At 38.9% G+C, this 22,047-nt stretch overlaps 1 protein-coding gene across 1 annotated transcript; it reads right to left on the reverse strand.

Moving 5' to 3' along the window:
* Nucleotides 1-5,984: 5,984 nt before the first annotated feature.
* Nucleotides 5,985-15,288, reverse strand: LOC126395463 (major histocompatibility complex class I-related gene protein-like). The gene is made up of 8 exons (XM_050052948.1): nucleotides 15,200-15,288; nucleotides 13,966-14,232; nucleotides 12,319-12,597; nucleotides 11,357-11,659; nucleotides 8,939-9,046; nucleotides 8,576-8,593; nucleotides 8,357-8,408; nucleotides 5,985-7,788 (listed from the first exon to the last, which is right to left on the reverse strand). Exons 1-7 carry the CDS (start codon nucleotides 15,249-15,251, stop codon nucleotides 8,362-8,364), a joined length of 1,074 nt encoding a protein of 357 aa, XP_049908905.1. The 5' UTR covers nucleotides 15,252-15,288; the 3' UTR covers nucleotides 5,985-7,788; nucleotides 8,357-8,361.
* Between the last annotated feature and the right edge of the window lie 6,759 nt (nucleotides 15,289-22,047).

The raw sequence follows: 22,047 nt of genomic DNA on the forward strand, positions 1-22,047 counted from the left end.
TAAACCTAAATGTTATATCTAAATCTAAATATTAAATCTAAATCTGAATGTTTAATGTAAATGTTATATCTAAATCTGAATGTTAAATCTAAATGTTCTATCTAAATCTGAATGTTTAATCTAAATGTTATATCTAAATCTGAATGTTAAATCTAAATGTTATATCTAAATCTAAATGTTAAATCTAAATCTAAAGCTAAATGTTAAATCTAAATCTAAATGTTAAATGTTAAATCTAAATGTGCTTGGTGAAACTCAATATTTAGCTAATATGCAAATACACACTGCCGGTCTCTGGAAGTACCAAATTAAAAGCTCATGTTTACACAACATACACCGTTACACTCAGTTTCAAAGAAACATGTCATTCAATCTGGAAAATGTAGCGAAATGTCTCTTTTGCTTCAGTTTCCTTGTGAACAACATGTTTCTTTGAAACAGTCTGTGTTCCAATACACATGCACAGACGCAGCTTGTGAACAGGCAAGGCAGGTAACTGCTTGGGGCGCCGAGCCGATAGGGGGCCCCCGAGACTCGGGGCCCGAGGGCTGTTTTTACCGAAATGTCTCAAAAGGGAGCCGCAGTGACCGCATCCCCCTCCCCCTTGAACAACAACGGGCGATTTGCAATGACATCTCAGTAGGAAACCTCCCGTAAGGGGCCCCATGTCAATCCAATGATCCCACCTCAAGTTAAACCTGTGTGATGCTAATCATTCTGCAAGCTGGAAATGGAGCTGAAGGAAAATGAAGAGGAGTTATCCATCTGGTAGTGAGAAGAGGAAGAAAAAAAAGAAGATGAAGAAAAAAGAAAGAAAGACACTGGTAAGTGGAGCAGATAATGCATGACATTAAAAATAAATGACTGCTGTTATTGAACTGTTACTTTGTCTAACTAACAGGGAGACAGACTTGAATAGGAGCTAACATTAGCGTCAGAACGCTAGCTGACGCTAACGCTAGCTTACGCGAATGTGGCATCCTGGACATTGCATTGGTAGGCTATCATTAATGTTATTAACTGGACCACCCCCCTTAATTTTTCTGATTATTCTAATTGCTTGTGTAGACACACCTGATTTCAGACTGGACTAGAGTAGTTGCTACTCCGGTAGCGTAACGGTTGCTGTTTCCCCTGTTGTCATGGCGACCAGCCTACCGTCTGTAGTTCAGAGGAAGTCCGGTCAAAGTCACTACAGTTTAACCGTATACTCGTTATAAACTTTACTAGTGTTTTATCTGTTTGTGTGTTTACAGGTGAGTTAAATATGTTTACACAAGCATCCATATGTTTAGATATTTTCTGTTTACTCGTTGATGTTTACACTTGTTAAATGTGAAGATGTGAGAGGTTAGGTAGCGGCGGTCAGCGACCGTTGTTATATGTTGTTAGTATGTTGTTGATGTTTGTATTTATTGTAAAGTTTACTTGTTGTACCATGCTTGCTGTGCCTGTATGCTGTGTGGACATGGGTGTTTGTTGAAGGTACAAAATGTATTGGAGTGATTTGGATGGAAAAACAGCTTTTTCTGTAACTAATAAAGTTGTGTAAGAGTTAATAGATAGTGTTAAGCTATGAATGCTATGATAGCCATGAATAATGAAAGCTATACCCAAGAAGAACAATTAAAAATCTGTCTCTTATCTCTCCTCAGGATCATTAATTAAATTTATGACCACAAAACAGACAGATAAAGTGCCCCTACCAAATGCTGAGGATGAAAACCGTGAGTCCAGTATTCCACTTTAATTGATAACATATGCCATGCCCTGTAAAGATTCTTTATGACAATATACACCCTTTTGTTTTTCGTCACATCAGTTCCAGTAACATCCACCTCCAGTGGGATAGTGGCCACTCCACCTGGTGGTTGTCATGAGCAGGAGGAGACACCAACAGAGGCACATCGAGCGCCCACACCGAGTGATGATATTGATGACTGTGAGTTCAATAAATTTTACTTCACTTGATAAAATGTGACATGCCCTGTAAAGATTCTTTATGATAATATATACCCTGTTGTTTTTTTGTCACATCAGTTCCAGAATTTAGCCATGGTATTTGCACTAGCCAAGGCAGAATTTGAACCAGTGCTTAAAAAGTGCTGATAAGCACTAGCCTTATAATGTGGGTTATTTCCAATGTAACAACCTTGTTGTTATTTAGTTATTTATTTTGTTTTTTATTGTTCTTTACATTTATATTTTCATATACTTTATATTTTCAAAATTACAAGGTTTTCATGTTATTTAATTCTAATATGTAAGGTATGGTATGTGAACATTTGGAATAAAAAAAGTTTTGATTTCATACATTTTTCGTTGGTGTCAAATTATTTATAACATAATGGTGATGAACACTGGTCGGAAGGACCCCCTGGGAATTTTTGCTTAGGGCCCTAACAGACTCTAGAATCGCCTCTGCACACGCAACCATACAGTTTACTATGCTAGAAAAAGATTTAGTATGTCTCCCAATACATAGTATGTCAAATGCCGTTTGCCAACCAGGTTGTTCTACTGCAGCCAGTCACATTTTGCAGTTTGCAAGCCAACATGCCCCTGGCTTCCAAAGGTCTGCAGAAACAGCTGGACAGCAGCATCAAGTGTCAGTAGCTGAATTTATCCTCCTGTGACTGGAGCTTTTGTTTGGTATGGAATTCTAATTTCACTTAGCTATTTAGGATAAGTAGGACCTGATAAGTATAAAAACTAAGCAGTGCCTTTGAGCACTAAGTAATTTTTGAAAAATGTGGACACTGGATTTATTTTTAATAGTCACAAGTGTGTTATAAAATATAAACCTGTTTATTTTAATGTCTGAAAAATTGCTGTGCAAAAACAAAATTACAAACAATGCAACATTTGTTTATTACTTGTAACTCTACAGGTTGGGGGTCACAGTTCAAGTCTAAAACTGTTCAAGTGTTCATTCAGTGCCTGAACGTGGCTGTGCAAAAGCAGTGCTGCAATAATGCAGGGTGTCTTAGGATTTGTTCATTTTGTAACTCTGTATGAATTTCCCCTGCTCCATACTCCTAGCTAGGGATGCCCTTTTTTTTCTGTAGGAAGTTAGGAACAGTCTGTCACTCACACCTCATTGGCCTGTGTGAAATGCTGCAATAATACAACACTATATTCTGTTGTCACACAATATGATAATAAAGTCCCAGTGTCCTAAAATGAGTACGTTCTAATTAACAAGATCTTAACTTGGTGTGATTAGTTAATAAGCGCAAATCAACCAACCAACCAACCAACCAACCAACCAACCAATCAATCAATCAATCAATCAATCAATCAATCAATCAATTTTATTTATGAAGCCCAGTATCACAAATCACAATTTGCCTCAGAGGGCTTTACAGCATACGACATCCCTCTGTCCTTAGGACCCTCGCAGCAGATAAGGAAAAATTCCCCAGCAGAGATGGCTGCCATCTTGTTTTTACATGGATTATTGTATTGTGTTCTTGCTACCACTAGATGGCAGATAAAAGTGTCCATCTTATCTTACGAGAGAATGACGAAAACTGTGTGTGTCTGTGGGTGTGTCTGTTCCACGTTTTTCTCCTCACTGACTTGGTCAATCCATGTGAAATTTGGCACAGTGGTAGAGGGTCATGGGAGGATGCGAATGAAGCAATATTACATCAGTTGGCCAAAGGGGGGCGCTATAGCAACCGATTGAAATTGCAAACTTTGAATGGGCATATCTCATGCCCCGTATGTCGTAAAGACATGAAACTTTGCACAGAGATGCCTCTCCTCACGAGGAACAAATTTGCCTCAAGAACTAATAACTTCCGGTTATATAGATTTTCCGCCATTTTTAATTTTTTGAAAAACACTTAAAATCGATCTCTTCCTAGGACGTTTGACCGATCTGCATGAAACTCTGTGAACATAATCTAGGGACCAATATCTAAAATTCTCTCCCGACAAAAGTTGGAAAACTTTCTAAAACTGAGCTTCTATAAGGCAATGAATATTGCAGAGGGCGTGGCTCATCACATAAAGGTGTATAACATCTCAAGGGTTTCACTGATCACCACGCAACTTTGTAGGCATATGACCACACATAATCTGAGGGGACCTCTCCATTATTGACCCGGTCAAACAAAATGGGGGCGCTAGAGAGCTAATTTCTTATCTAGGTCTAACCACCATATCGATTTTTACTAAACTTGGTAGATATGTAGGTACCTCAAGGTGACTGGAGAAATTTAACTCTAATTGGCAACTGGGTGGCGCTATAACAACAGAAAAATGCTTAAAAATGGCTAAAATGCGACCCTTCGCTGTGGCTCCCCCGTGGCCGAATGTTTTGTTTTTTTTCTAATTTTTGGTATGACTAAGTCATGGTATGGTATGCTGTACATAATCACGGAAACTGTGTGTGTCATTCTGTCTGTCCCACGTTTTTCTACTCGTGGTCAATCTATGTGAAACTGCACATAGGCATTGAGGATTGGCATAGGTAGAAGGTGACAGAGCTACCAATGGGTATGGACTAGTAAATAAGAACAAGTTTAAGTTAAGCAAATGAAGTATCAGGTGCAGCAATCCCAAAATGCAATACCCTTATATGAGGATGCAGTGTCACAGGAGGTTAAAACTAGTAAATGTGTTTATTTCGACAATACTGGTGTTCACAGTGAAGTACAAATGGCTCTTTAATGAGTAAAAATGTCTTTGTTCCTTGTCATGATTGATCCTTCTCCAGATGAAGAGTCCAGTGATGCAGAGTGTCGGCAGCAGCAGTCCTACAACAACTCCAATAACAGCACCAGCAGGAAACTGTGAGGGAGAAACTGGAGCCAAAACAGAACATTCACACTTTGTCTCTACTACTGGATGGACCTGATGCTGAAGCCACTTACCTAGTTGTTTCTGATGATGACGATGATGATGATAGGAAAGAAGCTAAGCTAGTTATGGCCCTGTCTTTGCAAATGGCAACAAACATTTACCCAAATTTTGCCTGATATATCATAACTAAATGATGAAGATATCATAATTGTATCCGGCAGTTGTGACAGAAGTACCCAGCTGCTTTGCTTAATTAAAATAGCAATAACACAGCGTAGACATACAAGATACTTTAAAAGTCCATCATTTAATACTTAACTTAAGCACAAGTATAACCAGCAAAATGTACTTTCAGTATCAATAGTAAAAGTAATCAGTGTACAGGTCTCTTTCAGATTTTTATATCTATTATTACTGAAAATTAACTTGTATAGTGGCATTTTTTGTTGTAGCCAGTCAAGCTGGAGCTAATTTTGACTATTACATGTCAGGCCCATGCACAACTGGACCCCAGGTGGTACTCAAGCAAGTGCTCATTTTTATGTTTTTTCTATTTCTAATTTCATATTATAGTTTTTTAATTTGGTCCATGGCATTGATACTCAATTAAAAGTGTGTTGTATGCTCTTTAACTTCACCTGTGGCAGCTACGCACAAATCAAACTCCCCGCAGAGCTGCATCGCTTCTCCCTGACCCGTCGTCATGGACAGTCAGGTAACGATAATGTTTGCTCTAAGCCTCAGCATTGTTTGTCACAGTTGTGAAATTAAACCATGATTAAAACATTTCAATACAGCCAGTCTAATTTAGGCAATAATACATCATTAAGAATAACAAGTATGCTAGCCTGGTGTAAAATCACACCGTCTCTTGACACTTTAATCTATAATATTAAAGCCCTGACACACCAGACACGGTCAGCTGCTGGTCAGAGATGGGCCATTGCCGAGCGTCAGACATCCTTTGTGGTGCAGTATTTCCCGCAGCATTGCCCCTCATCTGCCCCATCAGCTCTTTTTTGGCCAAATTCAGCATGCTGAATTGGCGGAGCCTGACGGCGAAAGAAAAAATCTGACTGGCAGTTCAACTCAGCGCAAGAGAAGAGAAACAAAGTGAGGAAAGTAAACAAAGAGCAAAACTCCAGAGGTAGTGAGACCAAAACAAAGTTTTCACATAAGGTAAGATTATTTTTCTTTAGCCATGAGCTTTCTAGCAGAAACGTTTTGTGATGGTTGGTGTTACTGTTCACTGGCGCATGGTAAATATGCTCTGTTGTTCAGCATTGGATTGGATTGTTAATGTGCTAACTGGCTAATTAGCATCAAGACAGTCTTTAGCTTTCCCTCTTTGAATGAGGATTACGGACTGCTGGTGTGGAGAGTTATTTACTCTCATGCAGGTGCTGAACATATGTGCTAGTTGACCGTCGACTGTAGTCTTTGCAATGTGTTGGAGTGCAACTTTTTTGGCTGAGACATGGCCACGTCAGGCAACATAGCAGGGGGTGTTCATTGCTGCTAGCTCTCTGAAGTCAGTTTGGTGTGTCTGGGCCTTTACATCCAAACATTACATTTAAAGCCTTAGTTGGTAATGTTGGAGAGCTAGCAAGATTTGAAAGCGGCACCTCCTCTAAGCTCCATCCCCTGCTCTCCCTCCCGTCAGTGCTCCGTCCAAAGCCACGAGCCCAGACATGCCTGAACGCGCATCCTGCAGTCAGCAGAGCAGAGGAGAGCCGAGTAAAATAACAAATCCCCCAAAGCAAACAAATAAATACCTGTCCAACAGAAAGACAGCAACCTCTGCATCACTTTTCAGGCCCTTCAGCTCCCTCAGTTGTCTCCACCGTTCAAAAGCTGGACTGCTGTTGATGTCTGGTTTGTCCTCTCACTTTATCCAAATCCTTGTTCGTCGCAGCCTTTTCTGCCTCTGACTTTCTTTTCTCAGCCTGTTTAGTGGGGTGAGCCATTACAAGTAACACTGGAAGTGGTACTTTTGGCTGCATTTTTTCTGCCATTGTTCAGCAAACTCCTGCTTACTCAGTATTTCTGCTGAGGAATGTGCTGAATATTTCCGGCAACGGTGACATGTGATGAGTGCGCGCAGGGAGGAGGGAGGGAGGGACGGAGGGGGGCTCAGGCAATACGAGACATGAAGGCATCTGATTGGTTCTTTCCATTTGCACCGAATGGCAGGGATTGGTCAGAGTTTTTACAGGCCTGCAGCTGCCACAGAGGTCTGATTTTTTTCATTCCTATTTCTGAACACATTATGTATTGACTACTCTCAGGATGGAAGGACCATTTTACCCAGTATAACAAGAAGTGTTTCTGAACAGGATTACCAACTATGGCTTTAATAAGATTATCATCAAATTTGTATGTCACAATGTTCTATCTTATCTTAAAATACTTCATTTTTTTTAAAGGAAAATAAAATATTTCTGGAACATAGAATGAAAATGTTTAACTTAAGTACAAGTTCCTCAGAATTGAAATATTTGAGTAAATGTACTTTTACACTTTTTACATTACATTTTTAGTTACCAACCACACAGGTCATTAACTCTCCAGAGGAACTGATGCAATAACAAGATTATTAACAAATTTAAAAATTCTTATGGGTCAACATCAAAATAGAGTCTGCAGAAGCAGCTGTATGGCATCCTCAGTTGTTGTATTCCTGGAGGATTTTCCTCCACAGTTATGCTTCTGTCAGCTCTGACTGTCACTTTAATGATCTTCTTTGGTTCTTTGGTGTGTAAATAGATTCACACTTGAGCAGTTTGACTCATCCTGTGATGTTCTGACAGGTTCTGTAACTTCACATCTCATTGTTTGATTTTGATCAAATAAATAAAATAAATATGTACATTTGAAAAAAATGCAAATTTGAATAAAATGCTTTTTAGAAAAGAAATAACCCTTTAGATGCAACAGTAACTTCACTGGAGTTTTCATCTAATCTTCACTGGGAGCCTGTCGAGACAATTAATAAATGGACAAAATGAATAACTGATTAGGTACTTACAGTTCATATGGGGCATTTTTAATGTTCATTGAAGGTAATTTATCTATTCCTGGAAATGTTGGAAAGTAACTAAGATATTAAATCAAGTACTTTAGGTACAATTTTGAGGTAATTGTACTATACTTGAGTATTTCTAATTCATGTCTCTTAATACTCCTATTCAAATACATGTAGTACTTTTTACTTTGTTACAAATAACTTGACAGCTATAGTTAATTTCCAAATTAAAATAAAAAAAAAAATGTATTAACTGTTTGAGGCCCAAAGAAGTCAGAATATCCAATATTTCACAAAAATGCAAAACTTGAGTCCAAAGTCTTCACCCAGATTTGTGTTGCAGAACTTGATTGAATACTTGAATACTTGTTACACTATTGATTTCTAGTCTACGGACATTAAATGTGTGTTTGCAGTACCATCTTTCAATTGTCAAGCTCCCTATAGTTATACCATGTACTATAATGTCTGTGAATATGAAAAGTCTACTGTGCACATTTCAAACAATGACATACTCACTGTGATCAGTTAGGTGACAAGTTTTTGTCCAATGACGCTGAAGAGTCAGAGGCTAGAAGCAGATAATTAAGTAAATTTACTTTGAAGTTATCAGCGATCACAGAGACAGGACAGGACATGAATGACTGATTACTAATATTTACAAGCAAATAATAGCAGACACATTCAAATCTGAATAATTAAACACATGTATTTTATTTTTCATAAAGGAAAACTTACTGTTTGCAGGTCTGAATCCTGAAATACAGGTGAGAGATTTTCAGAAATTTTAAGGAAAATCCAGAATTTATGAAACATAGAAACACTTTTGTTCTGAAGAATTCCTCCATAAATTTCACAGATTTCTGCTTTGAATATAAATGTAGGAGAGCAGCTCTTAAACAGTATATACAGTACATCTGCCGAGCACCTTTACTGTGTCCTTTTGGCAGTAAACTTACTGAAAATTAGCCAGCTCACACTTTTATCCTTTCAGAGTAAAGGCAATGTTTTTGACATATTATCCTTGACTTGAACCCACATGTTAAATCAAACAGTGAGTGAACATGGCTTCATGTTCACAGTGGAGAAAAAAAAACTTACCATGATGGTTCCTTCTCCAGATGAAGAGTCCAGTGATGCAGAGTGTCAGCAGCAGCAGTCCTACAACAACTCCAATAACAGCACCAGCAGGAAACTGTGAGGGAGAAACTGGAACCACAACTGAACATTCACACTTTGTCTCTACTACTGGATGGAGATTAATATGTTTGTCTGTGCTCAAAAATGACTTTACACCTGGAGCTGATCTCTTCTCTGAGATGTTGGGGGATGTTACAGAAACAAAGACCTATACTGTTAAATTAATAATATTAGTAGGGAAAAGGTTAATTTATAAGGCAACTGAGTAGAGTCTTTAAACACCAGTTTATTTTGGAAGGATATTATAAATATAACCAAGGTTTCTTAGATAGGTGGGAAAAGTTTATTGAAGCTGAGGGGTGGTGAGAAAAGATATGTGGTGTAACTTAAAACGGTGAATGGTCTCTACTCCTATCTCTTCAAGAATGCCTTTTTTGTCTAATTTGTACTTGTTGCGGTTGAGCTAGTTTTGGAATATTGTTATGCCAATATGAAATGTTTACTGTACGGCCATTTGTCCATGTGTCGTGTGAGGTAAACTGTTTAGCTTTTGTCTGCTGTTTTTTTTTTTATCTGTTAATTTGTTTCTGATTCTGTTATGATGAAGTGTTGCTGTTTGTGTGTGTATTGGTTGTGTTGTATGTGATCACCACCCACTTACACTGAACTCCGTTTCTAAATGCCAGAGGTGACAAGAAATTACAAGAAAATGATAAATAATTAACATTAAAAATTACAAAAAAATAAAAGGAAAAAATAAAAATAAAAACGACAAAAAGAGAGAAAAGGTCCCCACTAGGGGAAGTGGTGGTTGGGTTTATTTAAAAAAAAAAAAAAGGAAAAAAAATCTATATGTTTAGTTTACGATGACTTTGATGAAGACAATGTTATCATAACTAATAGAAATAATGGAACTATGAGAAATAAGACACAAGTTGTAAACAGGATTATCCTGTTAGCCTAGGATTAATAATCATTAATATGATTTATATTGATGACCTGATAACAAAATGCTTTGGGGCATATCCTCTGTAGTTATGATCCAGGGCCCTGTTTCAGAAAGTCTAACTCTGAACTTTGAGTTGATGAACGCTGACATGGAAAACTCTTGAGTTTTCAGTTCCACAACAGCTGATCAGAGTCAGGTCAGTCAAGTCAGAGTATATCCCCTCTGAGTTAAGCTTGTGTGCGGGGAAGAAACAAGCCATCATCAATGGAGCTCCAATACTATGATTCACCATGGCAACAGGTAAATAAAAAGCACAACCTCCATTTTAGTCCGGTGGATGTAGAGATATTAATGCATGCATATATGGTGTGTCTTACTGTGGCTCACATTACATTTTAAATACATTTGTTCAGCTTTAATCTGACAGGGACAAAACACAGGAGCCAGCAGCTGAAGATAAAAAATATAGTTTAAGATTTAAAAGAATATCTATCAAAAACAGAGATATGTTTTAAGCTCTCAATCTGATCTAGCTAGTAACAATGTGGTTGGACATTTGCACTTGAAACTTCGTTGAGGTTCAAATACAATAGATTTTAAACTTTAGACATCTATTTGGATCTCTTGCTCAACAACATTCAGTCGCTTTATTTCATCTACAGTTGTGATGGGAAAATTTAAATCCAGTCACTGAAATGCTGTTAAAACAAGTTCAGATTATACGCAGCCTTTTTTAAAAAGCTGACTTCCAAACTACAGTCTGCAGCTGCACCACCATCATGCTCACACACAAAATTATAACTTCAAATATTCCAGGAATTATGTTCCATCAGTGCAACCAATCACATCACGAGTGATAGCAATAAATATTTATTGATCCGATGTGTCTAAAGCTTCATATAGATTTTTTACAATTTAAACTGAGTCGACACATTATGTGCAATAAACATTGAGGTGGAACTTCTCTAACAAGATGACAGCTGCACACAGAAGCCCTCACTTCAGATGGTCCTGAGTGACTACTATCCAACCAGGACTTGAATTCTGACACACAATAAACTTCCACTAATTAATGAACTTCGATACACACATTGATACGTTCTGAATCAATGAGGAAATGAAACAGCCCACCTGGCTCTGTCAGCGGGAGGAGACAGAAAGAAACTCAGGGTCTGTTGAAGAAAGCAATGCCAGCAAAGAGGTTAGGGTCACAGAGTCAGTTACCAGAGTAACTGACCCAGAGTTTAAGTTACCTCTCTCTCTAAAATGGAAAACCATGAGTTTGCCCTCATCTCAAGGTTAACAAACGCATGGTTTTCACTATACCCACTTTGTAAAACAGGGCCCTGGTCTAGCTTTAGAAAACCAAAACAAGGCTAACCAACAGGTGTGTTTTTTCAATTTCAATCAATGTCTGATCTCAGTCTTACCCCAGTTGGTCCTGATCACTGCTTTGTCCAGTTTGGTGATGATGTCGTTCTTCACACCAGAGAGATGAAACACACAGTCATATCTCCTCCAGTCTTCAGGTGGGACTGATGAAAGGTCCAGGTCAACACTCATCTGGAAGGATCCATCATGGTTGGGGAGGATCTCTCCGTGGTCCACGTCCTCATGAATCTCCTCTCCATCTTTCCTCCAGAACATCATGGCTCTGTCAGGGTAGAAATCTGTAGCGTGGCAGCTGACTGGAGAGGAGGGAGACTTCTGGAGGAGAGACACTGAGGGAAGGTCTGCAGAGAGAGAGAGAAGAGGAGCGAGTGGTGCTTTGAGCTGATTTGACCAGTACGTAGATGTTTGGCAGTTGTAATACCATCTTAGTTCTGTGTGTTAGCATGCTAATATTTGCTGGTACAGCTGAGGCTGAACTGAATGTCATTAGTTTTGCACATATTTGGTCATAAACCATGAATGTGTGCAACAAATTTCATAGCAATCCATCCAATAGTTTGATACAGTATTTCAGTCTGGACCAAAAATGTCAACCTCGTGACACTAGAAGAAAAGGCAGAGGATCACCAAAAGCAGTAGAGTTCATCCTCTGGGTACCTTGATTATTTGTACAAAATTGTAAAGAAATCCAAACAGTCTAATAAAGCAAAGGGCCAGCTGACTGACTGACACCCAGTCACTGCACTTAAACTCACTTAACTCATGCTAACTGAGCACTCACTGGGTGTCAGTCTTAGCTTTGACAGAAGATAACATCAGAGCAACCCCCCGATTGTCAGTCTCTACTGACTGGTGAGAACTAAATCAAATCTTGATGCCACAGACGACGGCCATAAATAAAAAAGTAATGTCAGAATGACTGGAGTGATATTACACAGTCTGAGCAGGATGTTTGAACTTTGTTGTGTCCATGAAACAGCCTCAGATCATGTGATCCCACCTGTTCTCATCAGAGCGCTCTTTCCATAGTCCACATACATCTTCAGCCACTCAGGACAAATCTGAGCGAGGTAATTCTGATTGTATTTTGTTCTAGATTTCTCAGCATCCCATCTCAGTTTGGTGATGAAAGCCTGTGGTTTCGGAGCGATCCATGTCAGTGTCTTCAGGTCGAATGCAAGGAAGTCTTCTCCATCATAACCGTAATGCATAAAACCTATAACCTCTCCAGTTTCATCGTCCCACTCACAGCCACTCATCCTCTGGAAAATGTGGGCACCTAAGAGACAGACACAGAAATGGAGCCTCTATAACAAATGATGTGCAAAGATTTATTTTTTAAGACTTATTTTTACTGCCAGGTCCTTTTCTCTGTTTCATTTTCCACTGATAGTACCCCATCAGTGATTCTCAGCTGATTGCCATGGCCGGACCTCGTAAAACTGCTGTGACATTATCTTCAGCACGACACTTGCTGGATCCTTTCATCAGCAACAATGTCTGTGTTTTGTTAAGTGCATGTTGTGGTGTACCTCATTGTTTCACAGGCTGTCATTCTTAAAATCTGGGTTGCGCTAATAAAAACATTTCAGTCTCTATTCACTGTAGTGACACTGTTGACATAGCTGAATAATACTGTTGGCAGAGCTGACTAACACAGTTGATGGATGAAAGACTGTAGGTAAGGGTGTAACAGTACACAGAATTTACAGTTCGGTTTAGTACAGCAGGAAAAACTCCCCCAAAATGCAGAAATATATGTAACATTTCATTTATTTTGAAAAGTGTAAACATTCAACAGTAGCTGATAGGCCATAGTCTTACTGTAAGAGTTAAAGCACTCAAATACTAACATTTTGACAATAAGAAAAAATGAATAACACAATTAACAAAAAAGTAATGTAAATAAATGTAAATGTAAATAATGCTCCATCATTAAACTCTGACCTGTTAACTGCTGAACTGCAGCTTGTAGTTGGCCTTAATGCAGGGGAGGTGTGATGGACAGACTGAAATGCACACGCAAAGCACAGTGTAGCAAGGTTCAAGCACTGTGACCATATGCTTTAATTTGGTATTTTCTACCTCGTACAGTATATGGGAGAGTGGTCGCTTACCCACACTGATAAACACTATAGTGTTAGTCAGTACAGTCCATATCTGCAGTGGGAGGCTGTCTGAACGCTGTGGGGAAAAGGAACGTAGGACTTCCAGCCTGTTTTGGTCTTGTTCCACTAGTTGACACATTCTGGTGATGGCATCATAAATAAAATGTTTGAAACATTTTCACAGAACTTCAGCTGAGCCCGACTAGCACACTACAGCTGATAGACAGCAACTAGTGCACTGCTAAAACTTTCCAGGTAAGATTTTCCAGAATTTCTGTTCTGAAATAGTAGACATAAATACACTATTCTGTAACTGCTTGGGTTAGAGGGCGTACTGAACCGAGGATGCTGAATACCAAACTGAATGGCCTGTTCTGAATGGTTCAGGATGAATACACATTACACCCCTGGTGGAGGAGGAGGGACTACTCTTTGTGGGTGTGAGTGTGTGCCTGTGCTTGCAATTCAAGACTATGTTTCAATCTTTATAATACATGAGTCAATAAATAAAACATTTCATCAGTAAAAAGTGAACATACCCTCAGTTTGGTTAAAACGCTGCATCAAGGTGTCCATAGTGTCCTTGAATGTGTGCTGGTTACCCAAACAGCTGCCAACGTACCAGTCAAAGTGCTTAGGTTTCTCTTTGAAAATTCTTTTCAGCCAGTCTGTTTTGGCTTCTGGGGTTGGTCTGTTGCTGTCACAGTAACCCATCGGAACTTCATCAACCATTGCCACACCGAAAAACTGTGGGACACGATTGATTCCGTAAGTAGAGGTGAGCACATACTTCAGGGAGTGTTTCACTGTAGGATAAAAACATTTTTGAGTTAGGCTTATATGTTATGTTTATACTCCCTTTTGTCCTTTAAGCTTCGACTTTGGTCTGAACAAACCTCTTAGAAAAATATCTGTCTTTAGCTGCTGGATGCTCCCCTTTCTTCAACCAGCTACTTGCTTCTTTTGTCCATTTGCGGTTTGATGCTGTGCAGGTAGCATGCAGTGTCAGGTATAAAAAATGAACTACATTTTTTTATTGTGTGTTAGGTGTGAAATAAATGCTATTCTAAACTAAAAACAATAACCTGCTGCATGAAATACAAGTGATGTTAGCCTCCTGGAGAATATTTATGTCAGGATTAAACTAAAATCTGACATTGTTTACCACTGACTAAACAGTACAGGACTATGCACAGCCTATTTGTGTTTTGACCAAAGTCAGTTCAACTGCTGATGTTCATTTAAATGATCATGTGGATGGAAATGGAAACAGTGCAGAGTGCATTTGCCTTTACACCAAATAACACAAAAATCTATTACATCTACATTTAAATATTTAAATTTAAGTTTTCCAGCTTCAGTCATAATGAAAAAAATAAAATATCCGTTTAACATTTACTTTATTTGGGAAATAATATATGAAAATAGCCTACTGTACATACTGAATAAACGGTCTGCACTCAAACTCTTCGTACGTGTGCATCCGCGTGTACGCGTATAAAGAGAAACAGTTATAGGGAACAAGTGCACACAAACAACACAGCATTTAAGTCGTCCAACAAAAAAATGTCCCTAAAACCAAACGTACGCCTTTGGAAAATAACTTTTCAGTGACACGAGCTCCCCAAGAGCGACATATAAAGTAGTGTAACTGAAGTTGTTTCAGTTTCTTTTAACCCCCCACCCCCCCACGAACTTATCAGTCAACAAACTTTTTTTATTTATTTATTTTTTTAGAAAGTGTTTAAAAGAAAGATACAACATGCATCTTACCTGGAAATGCAAAGTGGGTTAAGAGAGACAACAGCAGCATCAAGGTCTTCATGGTTTGTTTTGCTTTTGACAGCAGGTCAGGTGAAGGAAGGGCGCGTTCAGTCAAATCGCTGTGCACTGTTTCACTGGTTTCCGGGTTTGATTACATTTTTCTGTGAAACGCTGGGCATTTCCCAACCACCCTCTACACCCTCTCTCTACTCACTTTTATTTTAACATACAGTCTATGCTTTCACTGCGTTTGCGCGTTCACGCCTCATTGCACACTAAGTGCCACCCCAAACCAACTTGTGAGGAGGTGAACTATAAAACCCTCTGACAGCCTACACTGATGCTGACTTACTTACTTACTTACATATTGTGTTTCCGCACAAATAAAGTTCATACAGATAGATAGATATTAATTTATTTTGTTGATAAAAACACAATATACAGAATGAAGGTAAACAACAGCAGCACATACAGCTTAAATATAAGTGCTACAAATACATATGAAGTTTTATTTTTCTCCACAGTTACTTAAAGTTACAACAGTTCCTCTTTCTGCCACAGAGATGGAAGTTTGTCTCAAAGCTCACCACTGTGTTTATCCCCTTCACCATGATGAAGAAAGTGCTTCATTCAGCTGTGGAGGTGACTACAAATGGAGTTACACTCCACGGCAGAGTGGGAGTGGATAGGGTCCAGTTTTGGAAAGGCCTGATGTGCAGCTGGCTTTTAGATAGATCTTCTCTCATTTGGTGGATGTGTCAGAGGTGTTAACCAATCAGCTGCAACATGTGTACAAATAAATGTCTAGCAGATCTTTACTGATTGTATACATTTTGTTTATATTTCACACTTGCTTTGGCAGTGTAAACATACAGTATGCTTCCCTTGTCAATAAAGCCCTTTAAATTTAATTGAATTGGATCAACCCCCATTGTATTAGAAGGCATGTGCTTGCATAACAGGGTATTTTGCCATGTTTTTGTTGTTGTTGTTGTTGTTGTTGTTGTTGTTGTTGTTGTTGTTGAAAGCATAGCTGCATTCAGCAACAACAAAATGTAACAAAATTTTCATTGCAACTTGAAAGAGCAACCTTTTAACCTCTAAAAAATAACACTAAAAGGCAGCAAAATGTAGCTAGACAATATTCTGTTCACCAAACAAACAAACAAAAACATTTTTCGATTGCCATCTGAACTGATGCACAGAGACCATGTCATCAGCCTCTGGAAGCTGTGACTAAACGTTTATGTTTTGTAGCTCACCAGTGTAACAGTGTGATTAGTTAACAACTAAGTAAATTATAAACTGACATGCATGTACTAAAGACAGTTACTGTGTATTGTCTTGTTCCAAAACACATGTAACATGTTTGAACTTGTTCATAAGTTTTCTGAAACAGAATATAACATATAGAGACAAAAGCCTACTGAAGTGAAAACAGGTCCAGTAACTTAAAAGTAGGAGTTTATATGTCTGAAAACCCAAGGAGTCCTACTGGGAACATGGTTTTCTCTTAATGTCTGTGGTCTCTGCTGGCTGCAGCAGTAATCATTCTCCACCAAAGGTCTGCAGAAACAGCTGGACAGCAGCATCTGCAATGCTTCTGTCACTTCTCACACAGTCAGTCATTCTTCACTGTTTACATTGAACACCAGACACATGTCAGTCTGATCTTGAATTCACACTTGACCAGTTTTAGGAATCCTTTGACTTTCTGACTGGCCCTATGACTTAAACATCTCAATATTCAGTAAAATAAGTTTTGTTCATGTATATTTATGAAGCAAAACATAATCAAATATTTGTGCCACAGTAAATTTGTTGGACTTATGTGTCCTCTTCTTATCTTCACTGGATAGCTGTAAAGAGAGAGTATACAACAGGACCTGGACTTAGTTTTTAAATTATACAGTATTTGCTTTCATATTATGCAGTAGGCTATGTTTTGTCCAAAATGCAGAATTTTCAGTCAATATTATGGTAAAATCTTTGTTCCAGTTGTTTAGTGTGTAATATAATTAATATCAGCTGCTTGTGAATATTTTTTGTACGCTTAAAGGATTCACAGGTTTACCTAGGAGAGTATTAAAGTATTATGGGGGTGGGGGTGGGGGGGTATGCAGTCATACCCAACAGCATTGCAATCTGTCGATGAGTTGGTTTGTGTATGTCTCCATGACAGTGGACAGACCTGACTGTAAACAGGCAAGAGGCTGTGTGTCACAAACTGCAGTAAAAACCTCAGTGGGGACACATATTCCGAATGTGCTGTATACATGCCAAAAAACACTATTAAAACCTATTAATACTTATATATTCCACATGTCTTAATTGGAAAATGCTTAATTCAGAAAAAGGCCTACCGTAATTTGGAAAATCCAAACAAAATATGCTGTTTACGTGACCCGCATCAAATTCAGAACATTGTCATAGTATAGAATAGTGAAATATTGGTGTGCATGTAAATGTACCCAGTGTTTGCACAGAGTATCTGACATGCCGAAGTACTCGCTGTGATCAGTCAAGAGCTGCATCTTTGACCGAAGTGGTTTGAGAGGAAGAAGAGTCTAAAGCTAAACAAGAAATGTGTCAGTAGTTGAATTTAAAACTCTTAACTGTTTTTATTTCGACAAAGAGAGAGGGAAAGGCAGACAATCTGGCATAATACTTAAAACCTGAAACACACATGATCACATCAATAAACATTTAAGATCAGAAATCATTTAGATTAACAGGTATATCACATTTAAAGATATGAGAGTAACTTTCAGGACATGAGCCAAATGCCAGTACTGTATTCTGTCAAGGTACTGAATATCAGCCATGTCACACTTTTATTTCTTTTAGATCTTTTTTCCCTGAAATATCATCTTGTAATCTGCAGTAAAGTGAAATGGCTTTCTGGTGAGTAAAAACATCTTTCTTACCATGATGGTTCCTTCTCCAGATGAAGAGTCCAGTGATGCAGAGTGTCAGCAGCAGCAGTCTGACAACAACTCCAATAACAGCACCAGCAGGAAACTGTGAGGGAGAAACTGGAACCACAACAGAACATTCACACTTTGTCTCTACTACTGGATGGACCTGATGTTGAAACCACTTACCCGAGTTGGTCCTGATCAGTGCTTTGTCCAGTTTGGTGATGATGTCATCCTTCACACCAGAGAGATGAAACACACAGTCGTACCTCCTCCAGTCTTCAGGTGGGACTGATGAAAGGTCCAGGTCAACACTCATCTGGAAGGATCCATCATGGTTGGGGAGGATCTCTCCGTGGTCCACGTCCTCATGAATCTCCTCTCCATCTTTCCTCCAGAACATCATGGCTCTGTCAGGGTAGAAACCTGTAGCGTGGCAGCTGACGGGAGAGGAAGGAGACTTCTGGAGGAGAGACACTGAGGGAAGGTCTGGGGAGAGACAGACAGACAGACAGACAGACTGAAATGGATGTGTGTAAAAAGAAAAACATTTCAGGGGGTATTCTTATGTTGGTTCATATTCATTTTGATTATACCCTGGTCTGAGTGAATACTCACTTCTGATTGGCTGCAGGGTGTCCATTTAAAGTATCAAGCGTCCATTCCCCTGTCGGGAGTCACCGGCTCACTATACATTATCCCTTACATAATGGACACATCCTCAGTCATTATCTTTTATGTAACTGCTCATTAGAGACTGGAAATTGTTCTGTACATTATTATTATTCCATCATGAAACAACGTCAGGTTAAGTGATTCTACCTGTTCTCAGCAGAAAGCTCCTCCCATAGTTCAGATGCTTCCTCAGCCAGTCAGGAAATGTCTGGGTGAAGAAGTCCAGTCCAGTACTTATTTTTATCCCTCTGTCTGTCCCAGAAGTGTTTGGTGATGACAGCTTGTGGTTTTGAAGCCACCCATGACTCTGTCTAAGTCAAATGTTAGGAAGTCTGCTCCATCATAACCATACTGTTGATATCCAAGAACCCTTTCAGTCTCATCATCCCATTCACAACCATGCAATTTCTGTAGAATGTGGACACCTGAGAAAGACAGAGAGACAAAGACAAAAAACAAACAAACAGAGTGACATCACCCCCCTTATTATCATTTGATATCACATGTTTACCACAGAGACACACTGATCCACAGACACCAGAACAGAGGATCTACACCGCCTACTGTTATTGGCACGATGAAAGCCACTTACAGCCAATCATCATCTGGACAGTGTGGATGTCTTAAAGAGAGACACAGAGGCAGAGACTGCTGGAAACACAGTGACATCCTGACACAGTTCATATACTCTTCTTTTTTTGTTTTTTTTACCACAGAGCAACATGATCTCATCCCTACTCATCATATTTTGACACTTGGGCAGAAGTGTCACTATACAGTAATAATGCTAGGTGCAGCCTGCTGAGATGTATCATTCAATACAACCAACAGCTGTTTCCTGCAGATGTTGGCTTAATGCTGCCTGATGGGATGGACCAACACACTGTGGTCAGTACAGTAGAGTTGTGCTGTTAAACGTTTTTAACGTGTGATCTGAATGTGACATTCACCTCGTCATCCTGTCAGCTGGCTTTATTAAAACATGGTACTACTCTACTACTTTAAGAAACCAGAGTTATTAATGGACCAACTCTCTGTGAGCAATTCGGTAGAGTTATTCTGATCTAATCGAGTGGGATAAACTGTTAATAATATCTGTTGGTTATTATGGGATGGACAGGAACACTATCAGTGTGGCAGAGCAACATCCAGTCGTCTCAGCCTCAGCAGTGTTTGTGTGTATGACTGTGTATTCAGGAAAAACAGTTACATACTTCTAGTTAGGTTTAACTGCTGCTTCAAATTGTGAAATTCTTCTTTAAAGACTCGCTGGTACACCCTACACGACTCTGTGTATATCCTCCAACACTGTAGATCCCCATCCCTTAATTTTTCCACCCAGTCCTGTTTGGGCAATGCTGTCTTGATTTTGCAGCTAAGCTGCCAGGACACTATTGTAATCCTAGGTATTATTCTTCTTCTTCTTTCTTCTTCCGAGGAAATCATACTTCCCATGGGTGAAAACTCAACAAACTTTGCACAAAGGTCCAGTCTCATGCCAGATATCCTCAGCCATAAACTCAAGCCAATGGTCCTGATGGTGGCGCTACAGCAAGCGTCTAAAGTTCAAAACTTTGAAAATTCATAACAAATCAACCATACGTGCTACAACTTCACAACTTTCATCAAACTGTAGCCTCTAGTCAAACTTTTGTACATTTAAACCTATAAAAAATTATGAAGTTCATCACTGTTTTTTTCAAAAACTGTAAAACGTCTTAAACCTATCTCCTCCCACAATTTTTGCTCAGTTGACACCAAACTTGCTACAGAGCATCTTCAGACTGTCCTACAAAAACTACGTTTCTCAGATTTTTGATTTATCAAAAATTGAGCCTACAGTGCATCAAAATGTTTGACTGTAAACAGTACTGTAAACATATACATGCAAATTCTTGCTAAATAAATCTTCAATGTTCATGAAAAAAATGACAAAATTCTAGAGTCATGGTAGATGATGTGTGGCAAATTTCAGAATTTTATCTCAAAAACTGAATTTTTGACAGCATTTTGAATTTTGTGAACAATTGGAGTCAATGTAAAAATGGCAATTTTAAACATCAGTTTTTCACTTATGGAGCAAATCAATCATTGTTACAAACAAATGACCAACATCTCCATGCTGTCTAGACGCAATACGTGTATTTTCAGATTTTTGTCTTAATAACTGAAATTTTTACAGTGGTTTCAAATCTGCCTTTCCATGCACGGATGGCTGCTTTCCTACACAACAGTGAATGGCTTACTCAGTTTGTGAAGCCCCTGTTGAGTTGCTACTTGCCAATTAGCTCAGAGCGGTAGATGACCGTCTTAGATTCCAGAGGTTGCTCAGAATTGCCTAAAAATGCCCGGACTCGACCCATCGCTGCGCAGCAATAATTATTAGTTTTGTGTCTTGAGCAACAAGCATTACAGTATGTGGCCAGTTTCCAACAAATCTATAAAAAGATGGCACTTACAGGTCATACCTCATGATGGTATTCCTGAAATCTGAACTCACTTGAACACTGACAGGGCTTACCATCTCACTTGCAACAAGATATGTTTACTTAATTGCATATGAATTATATGAAATACCGATTTAAAGTTACTTTATGTAATTTTGTATTCAGTAAATGATGTTATTAAACACAAAAATGCATGTTAACCTCATGAATGTGTCACTTAGAGAAATAGAGTTTGTGTTATGGTGTTATCCAGCTATACAGGAGCTTGTAAGCTAAATCAAGATAAGCTAAATGAATGGCTTAAGTAAAGACTTAAAATGTCTTCCTACCTGGAGATGAAACATGACAGAAGAGGAGCAAGACAAATAAACGCATCTTGTTTCTAAAAAGAAGCAGAGCTAGAGAGCAAAGTAGAGTCAGCTGATGTAAACTTTCTCTTCAGTCCAAACCTGTTTCCTGGTTTGAGGAGATGGGAATTTTTTTTTCTGGAGTGTGAGTTGTGTTCACCTGTGAATTACTCCTCACAAGTGAGCAAAGACTTGACTCTGACCTATACGATTTCAGTTGAAAAGGGATTTTAGGCATTTCCTGGTTCTGTGTTTGAGTCCCTGTTACCTGTTCCTGCCTGCTTCCACCGAAGCTCCGTCTGTGCTTGTCTGCTGCTTAAGTCCAAAAAACATTGTATCGTGTATCACACAAAATTTAGCCTCCTTTTATTGCTTTTCCAATGTGTTCCCAGAAGCTCTACCTCCTGGGAATTGTAGTTTTCAAGTACTGAATGGAGTACTGCAAGGCATACAAATGGAAGCCATACTTG

Source organism: Epinephelus moara, chromosome 9 (genome assembly GCF_006386435.1).
Source record: "Epinephelus moara isolate mb chromosome 9, YSFRI_EMoa_1.0, whole genome shotgun sequence".
NCBI lineage: Eukaryota > Metazoa > Chordata > Actinopteri > Perciformes > Serranidae > Epinephelus > Epinephelus moara.

Bases quoted from the DNA above. Each gene is read 5' to 3' on its own strand.
- LOC126395463 (XM_050052948.1), bottom strand. From the start codon at position 15,251: ATGAAGACCTTGATGCTGCTGTTGTCTCTCTTAACCCACTTTGCATTT. The intron at 11,660-12,318 runs GTGGGATCACAT...CTCTCTCTGCAG, and splicing joins GAGCGCTCTGATGAGAACAG to ACCTTCCCTCAGTGTCTCTC. The intron at 9,047-11,356 runs GTAAGACTGAGA...TTGTGGTTCCAG, and splicing joins AGTGATCAGGACCAACTGGG to TTTCTCCCTCACAGTTTCCT.